Below are 8,334 nucleotides of genomic sequence, written 5' to 3' on the forward strand. Positions count from 1 at the left end.
CTCATATATTACATATATGCGTGTAACTTCTATATTTTCTCCATGATCATGGGATAGGAGCTAAAAAAAAAAGCACAAATATCGGTAATAGGTGTCTCTTAGCAACAATCTTCGTAAAATTTACATACTACGTAATTTCTAATTAAGTAGCACATATTCATTATGAAATTATCTTGTATCTTAACAATAGGTAAAATGTGAATTTTTGATTCATCAACTTATAAAAAATGGAGGAGAGAAAATGTGGGGTCCGAAAGCCAACCTTTTTCATATATTGGTGTCAACTTTGGTATACCTTTTGTCCATGATTCCGTCCACCACGTGAACGAAGATGGCCCACCTTTCTCCTTGTGTTTTTTTTTTCTCTCTTTCAATCTTTCCTCATTATCATTTCCTTGGCGAAATTGTACCAATGTGTACAAAATAATGTGTAATGTACTAATTATTTTCATCGGAAGTAAGTCGATCGTGTCCACATTCTATTCACAATTAATTCGATTTATATTTTAGAGTGTTTTTTTTTGTGTGTGAATGAGCTACAAAGAACAATAGAATAGTAAATGGAGAGGAAGATTCAAACTTGAGATATGTCATAGGCTTGGTTTTAAGCACGATGCCAAAACATTTCAGAATTAATTGAAGACGAGCTTTTCCAAACAACACGTGTGACTGTGAGTGTGACTATGTGAGTGGTCATCATTTTATAAGGCAAATTAAGGAGTAATCCCCTTATTGTCATATGGAACATCATAATGTAATTTATTTTTATCCAATCTTTATTTTTAACTTAACTAGATTTTGTTTAATTCACATTATTTCATTTATAAGATATATAGTTATCCAACCAGCAATATATAAATCAAAACAATAGAATACAATAGTCTTATCTAGGATGAGGATGCAAGCATGGCAAAAACGATTGCATTAAGATATGTTGTTTATACACATTTATGTTGTAGAAGAAATGTTGGAAACAATGCCCTGCCTTGGGGGGTGAACAATGCCCAAATGGGTGAGTGGTGCAAATAATGGCAGTACAAATATAAATATAAATATAAATATAAATATAAATGGGAGATGTGATTAGTTAAAGACTTAAAGCCAAGTGAGATGACCACTTACCCAAGTTGGCAGCGCTTATGTTGGTGAGCTGTCTATCCATGTGCCTTTGCTTAGCAAAGTGCCTCTCTCCTTATCCCTTCATTTACTTGATTCTTATAATCTCAAATTTACTTCTAAATTAACCTTAGATTTTAATCTCAACATGCACAACATATATGACATATATGTCTCAGTTGTCACAACTTCATACACCAAGATTCAAGAGAGGGAGGCAAGCACGAAAAGATGTTAATAGACGGGCGAAAAGCTCGTAAGCAACATGGCATACAAATAATAGTATAATACCATGACAAGTCGTGAGTCGTGTCATGACTACTTATTTTTTGAAAAGCGCAATAAGACACCACGCATGATAAAACTAGGCTTAGGTACGTATAAACTGTATGATACCGTAGAACGCAGGATCTGACTGTGCCTGTGCCTGTGCCTAGCCACTAGCCAACCTCGTGATAAGCTACAAGGGGTCAAGGCCCATAACATTCTTAAAATACATAAAAGACTAAAACAGTTGGGAGAAAAATCCATGTGCACACAATGACAAGTATAGAGATAACTAGATAAGGCTCAAAGGAAGGTTATTGTCACTAAACCAAATTATTAGAGCCAATTTGTATTTCAAATCAAATTTCATCAAAGTATACGAGAATTAAGTAGTTATAATACCAAACTCGTTAAACTCTATCCGACATCTGCTACGCGTGGTAGCTATTACCTCGAGAAAACCCTTGAACCTCTAACGACTATGTGGGATAGCTTGGTATCAGTATCACCAACTAGTTCCAGTCACAAAAAATGAGTTTCTGATACGAGTAATGATAAGACGGGTAATAATACAATTTTTACGAGTATGTTAAAAAATCGCTTTTTTTACGTCCAACATTGGATATAACTTTCTCCAAGTTTATACTATAATTAAGTCCGTGCGATACACGGGTCAATAAAGTAAAATTACAACGGGAATACATGATTTGTTACTTTTGGGGTAAAAGTATTAACGATAACATGATTTTCCGTCGTAAAAGAGCAATTATGACGTGAGAGGAGGTCGTTATAATTGACTACCTCATTCCATATATCATGTCGGTAATTAGATAACATGTCATATAATATTTTACCTTCCGTCATAATAGCCTTCATCAATGAGATTGTTTTTTTTTTTTTTTGTTGCATTATATTATTATAGAACAAGTAGTTGACTCCTAGTAAAATTTATCTCATATTATCTTTTACTACGTATTTATTTATTTATTTAGACTCCTAACAAAATTTATCTCTTATATATTTACTAGTTACTAAGTATTTATTTATTTGGCATAAACAATTTTATCACAGTTCATTACAACATTGGATATAACTATACTAGTCTTATACTTCCTCCGGTTTTTTACTACTCGCAACGTTTGGACTTTTGCCACTATTCATATAATCTACTTTGACTATTCGTAGTGTTTTTTATATGGAGAGAAATAAGGGACTTTGTCATCTTTTCCCAAGTTCTTAGCAACTTAACATTAACGAACAAACATTATGGAGGAGAAAATTAAGGTATTTGATTAACTTTTTGACTTTTTTTTAATCTTATTTTATTATTTTTGCGTCATTACGGTGGGCTAGTTTGTTGTGATTAAGTATTTCGTTAAAAAAATTATTTTTTAATTCTTGGCCCTGATTTTGGTAGGTTAAGTTAGCTGTGATAAAATATTTAAATATTTCCTTTTAATTTGGACTTTTTGCCGGTTATTACTTGTTGTTTCATTAGTGGCGTAATTTGTAGTTAGATCGCATAATATTTACTGTGATTAAGTTTTTTTTTGTTGTTGTTTTCTTTATTTATTTCTAATTTTTTTCCCTTTACGACGTTATTTATTGTGGCTATTGACTGATTTTCTTTTTTCTTTTTTATTATATTTAATACATATTGTTAATATAATTTATGGTTAATAGGGACATGTTAGTTTTTTCTAAAGGGATACAAAAAGTGTATTTACTAAAATAACCTCTACTCCCTTATAGAATAGAGATTAGCAATTTAATACTTGAGGAGTAACACTCCCATTGTCAAAAACAATGTGAATATGATTATGTGCGTGAGACGGAAAGCCCACTTTATGAGATCCAAAACAATAGCCCAGTAAAGCTGCCGGCACTTCTGCAATAAATTTGGGTCCATTTAAACCAAGAAAAACATCGGCAGCCTGGGCCCTTTGTTTGCATGGTTTTGGATTATTGTATCTAATTTTGATACTCCGTAACTTGGATACTTGGGTAACTAGACATGACGAACGTGTCTTGTTGGATCTTGTTCGTGTTCGTGGTGAATGTAAATGGGTTCTCAATATTAATCCGATTTGTTTAGTTAAACACGTATTGTCTGTTGAACCGTTAAATTAATCGTGCAAAGAACTCTTTGACACTAACCCGTATCCGCTTGTCGTATTTGCTCAATAAAGTTGGCCCCATTTTATAAGTCTATTATCAAATACATTAAATAAACTTGTTGCCTTTTTCTTTGATGGATTGAACCGTGTTGGGAATCTCGATTTTTAATCGACTCAACGTATCGTATTGAAACGTATCGTAATCCCATGACACTAATCACTTTTTCTATACTTTCGGTTCGTGTCATATTTTGCTAGGTCTAGATGACCGGTGGATTATATCGGTCTGAGATATACTTGGACCTGAAGTATTTGAATTTAAATCGATTGGACCTTATTTTAGGCCCAACATCAAGATTCTATTATTATTTTACTTTTTTCACATTAAGGGCCAATAAGCCACTCAACAATTTGTTTGAACTAAAACTTTTTTTTTTTTTGTCCACCCGGTTCACCTTTAGGGTTAATCCGATTCGGGGCGAGTTTTGGATACATAGGTTTCGGTCCCCTCCCAATTGTTGTTGCGGGGGATCGAACAGGCTCCTCCCTACCAAGTTCAGCCACAATCACTACTGAACCAACAGACAATCGGTCGAACTTAAACTTATTCTCCCTCATAACACACTACCTTTTTTTACACATGGCACATCCAGTTCACCGGAGCTTAGCTCCGACTACGTCCGGATCCGACCCGGATCACACACCTTGCTTATGGTGGGTGAGTCTCCCGACAAGAATTTCTGCATACGGCGAGGCTCGAACCCGAGACCTCTCTTAAACGACATCAAATTACTTACCACTTAAGCCAACTCTTTATTGGTACACATAGAATACCCTCCAAAAAAATTTATTACACGTGCTTAAAGGGGAAAACCCGAAAGAGGGTAGCAAAAGTCCTCTTATGAATTATGATCATCGTCTTAGCAATTTATCTTAGGGTTGTTGTAGGAAGTTAATAATTAAGCCCACAACTCACTAAATAAGACTTAGTTTATAGTTAAGCCCACAATCCATACGCTACTATGGGTCTTTATCTCAATAACATCCCACATAAATAAAGAATTTGAAGAGCTATTGGACATTTGAACGAGAATTATGAGAGCAACTCCAATGGTTACAAAATGAACCTGCTCACATAAAAAATGAGCATGTGAGCAGGTAGCCCACCATTGGTACAATAATGACATAATCAGCTGTTAAAACCTTGTAGCTATTTTGGGCTACGTAGCTCAAAAAAAATACGGAGTATAGTTCAAATAAATAAATTATTTAAATTAAAAATTATAGAGAGCTACAAAGTATTGTAGCCCACCAATGTGATAATTTGTGTTTTAATCAATTGTAGTTAGAAATTTGATGTGGCAAACTTAGCCACAACATCTTGTAGCTCACCATTAGAGTTGCTCTGAGTATATTTATACCTCGGAAACAGATTAAAAAGTATACAGATGTACTAAAATTCGTTTGATAACAATACATACTCCGTATAAAAGATTCCTACTTGCTATTATACCGGATATCAATACATAAAATTTTGTATTTATGGTATTTAACGTTTCACGGGTACTTTTTTTTTTCCTCTTTTTAAGAAGGTACTTTTACGGGCTACTTGGTAATCAAATACGGAGTAAAATTTACTCAAAATCACAAGTTCAAATATTATGACTTGTGAAAGTTATTGAACGACTAAAGGATCTTTCCAAATCACTATACTTCCTACGTTTAATATTGCACCATTTATTTTTTTACTCTATTCACACTAAGATTTTGGTCATTTTTTGTGATTCGTACGTACGTAAATTTTAGTCATGTGGGATCATGTTAGATTTGTATCGGTATATATATTTTATAAATATTAATTTTTTATAAATTTTACTTGCACACGATTTGAGATATTAAGAGTCAAAGTAATATTTAGAGGAGTAAATGTCAACCATGATGCGATATTTCCTGAACGAATGATGTATTAAAATTTTGTATTGAACAACAATTGCAAGAGATCGAGTCGGGCTACTAAGCAGAATGTTGATTGTTTTATAGAATTATAGGTAGGTGAAAAGAACTGGTCTACAAACCATGAATCACGCACGGATCAAACCAATACGAAGAGTTATTGTCGTATTGACTTGCAAAACGTAAATACGGACATACAGACATACGGAATACGGAGTATATAACAGTGTTCATGTATACGGAGTACTTCGTGACATTTTAATTTTTGAACAGGTAGTAAAGGGAAAGAAACCAAATTGATGGCAATAGACAAACATTTATTCCTCATCAAAATCATAAGTAAAATTCCTTGAACTGACAGAACATGAATTTGAAACAAACCCATTTCAAAATCCGGTCCGTTTTCCTAAATTTCTACTCCATAACCAGTCAGTCTTTTGGGGATTTTATGGTCATTTATTGAAGTGAAGGCAATTCAAAAAGCCACAATTAATTTCACAGCAAAGTCTTAAATGAAACGATTTAAAACTATTTGAAAAGTCTATCAATTTTTTAAAAATAATTTTGAATACACGGTTTTATTTTACTCTGTACATAACCTGTAAGAAAATAAGAATAAGTTAACCTAAATTTTCAAATAATGAACCAACTTAACTCATCCTTAAAGGAGTTAACTCGAGTTATACCAACACCGAAGATCCTACATTTTTTTTGACAAAAACACTCTTAAACAAAATTAGGATAAGCCAATAAAATAGCCACACGTTACAATTAGAAACAAAATACGGAGTACTTCGTACATACTTTAGCATAAATCCTACTTGACCTTAATCAACACTCATAATTCTGCCACTCCGCTGCAAAATCATATTCTTTTGTTCAAATTTCAAACAATGATTATATGCTATTACGGCTCAAAAATCATACGGAGTATCTTTTGTTAGTTGACCCATCAACAATGTCAATGTGACATACTCCGTAATCAAATCAATCTCAATCATACAAATTATCCAAAACCCCAACACAGTGTACTAAATTTGTTCCTATAATTGGTTTGCGTAAATAAAACCCGAGCATATCCGAAAACAACTAAGAATTTGTAATGAACACTTGATAGTAATATGAAGAGAAAATTTACTCTTCCAATCTCCACAAAAAAGCCAATTTTATCACAAATGCTTTAACAAAAAAAAAGGGGCATCACTTTTTTTTTCTTCTTTCTCCCTTTTTCTTGATTCTTCAAGCTCAATTTTTACTCACTTCACTAACTAACAATTAGTTAATACTAATATTACTACTAATTACTCCTTAATCACCTTCCAAATCTAGTAAAAAAGGATTAAAATGGAATTAGAAGAAGAAAAATAACCCTTTTTTTTTATTTCTATTAGTAATCTAAGCATAAACTGAACCATAGGAAAGAGCCATCAAAAGCACGGCAGCTTGTTCTTCCTCTCCTAACTTCTTCATTCCTCTCTGTAGCTTCTTATCCACCGTTGATCTCTGCATCATCACCTCCCTTCCAAGCGCTATCAGCCGTCGATGAAGAGGGGACCCACTTCTACCAAATCTACTCTCTGATGATGATGATGACGACGATGATGATGTCATACTTCTGCCATTGTTTATCTTCCTTGATCTCTTCTCCTCTGGTTTTAATCCCAAAATTGCCCTTCTCTTCTTCCTGCTTCTGATCCCACATGCATTGCACAGTGACTGCAAATCATAGCCATTCAAAAATCAAAACCCATTATCAGAAAAATGATCAGAAATGATCCAACGGCTATTTTGAGGAGAGAGAAAGAAACAAACAAAAATGTACCTTGGGGCCCGCAGGACCGCCTCTCCACAGTGGGGTTTTTGAGGTTCCACAATCTGCACATCGTTTGAACTCATTTCCTTGGCTTTCTGTTGATGAAACTCCATCTGGCTCTGATGATTTCTGCACCATTTGATCAAAATAAAACAGGAAAGAGTAAGATCATCACATCAAATCATACCTATTTTTTGTTAAAAATGATCAAAAACAGAGAAAAAAAATCAAAAAAATAAAAACAGGGAAAATGATCAACTTACTTTGTCGTTTAGATCCACCATGATTACTGAACTATTTTATGATTCAAAACAAACCCAGAAAAATTAACACCCAGAAATAAAATGGGTATCCCTTATATTGATCAAATGATGAGTGATAAACCTTGAAATAATAAACCCTAATCAACTATTTAGGAAAAACAGAGTAAAATCAGTATTTTTTAAAAATGATCAAAAGGGGGAAAAGGGTTGAATAAATGTGATCAAAATAAGTGATCAAAGCGGGAGGTAAGAACACTCAAATATGGAGGAGAGAGGAAATAAAGTGAGAGAGAGCGGGAAGATTTGAAGAGAGAAAAAATAAGAAAGGGGGGATTTATAGGGTAGAGATTAAACCGACATGAAAATATAAGAGGAGAGAGAAAATGGAGCAACAGAGAGAGTTATCCGCAGCCTAATGAAGGAAGAGGATAGAAGGAAAGAAATAGCTGCAAATAAAAGGGTGGTTTTTTTTTCTTAGGGTGCGTTTGGCTGCTGTCGTTTGGGTAATTTGAGAGTGATCAAGGTACTACAAGAAACCCTAATGTTTGTTGTCTTTCTCCCTCCTGTTAAATTACATATTTAACCTTCTTATTTAAATATTTTTCAATTTTTTATTACAAATTTACAATAGCCCTCCCGCCAAACTTTTTTTTGACTTTAGGTTTTGGCAGTTTTGGCTCCATTTTCAAAAGTTTTGGTATTTGTTGTCAAAATTGTTTCATTTTATTGGGTTTTGATGCATGATTTGAGTTTTAAGCATAATTCATTGATTTTCTTTTCAATAGTTTGCTTAAATTTTCGATTT

The 8,334-nt window shown here is 33.5% G+C and overlaps 1 protein-coding gene across 1 annotated transcript; it reads right to left on the reverse strand.

Moving 5' to 3' along the window:
• Positions 1-6,575: 6,575 nt before the first annotated feature.
• On the reverse strand, positions 6,576-8,024 carry LOC110788026 (GATA transcription factor 15). The gene is made up of 3 exons (XM_021992664.2): positions 7,530-8,024; positions 7,276-7,395; positions 6,576-7,169 (listed from the first exon to the last, which is right to left on the reverse strand). Exons 1-3 carry the CDS (start codon positions 7,548-7,550, stop codon positions 6,849-6,851), a joined length of 462 nt encoding a protein of 153 aa, XP_021848356.1. The 5' UTR covers positions 7,551-8,024; the 3' UTR covers positions 6,576-6,848.
• Positions 8,025-8,334: the final 310 nt, after the last annotated feature.

The sequence above is a fragment of the Spinacia oleracea genome, chromosome 3, assembly GCF_020520425.1.
Source record: "Spinacia oleracea cultivar Varoflay chromosome 3, BTI_SOV_V1, whole genome shotgun sequence".
NCBI lineage: Eukaryota > Viridiplantae > Streptophyta > Magnoliopsida > Caryophyllales > Amaranthaceae > Spinacia > Spinacia oleracea.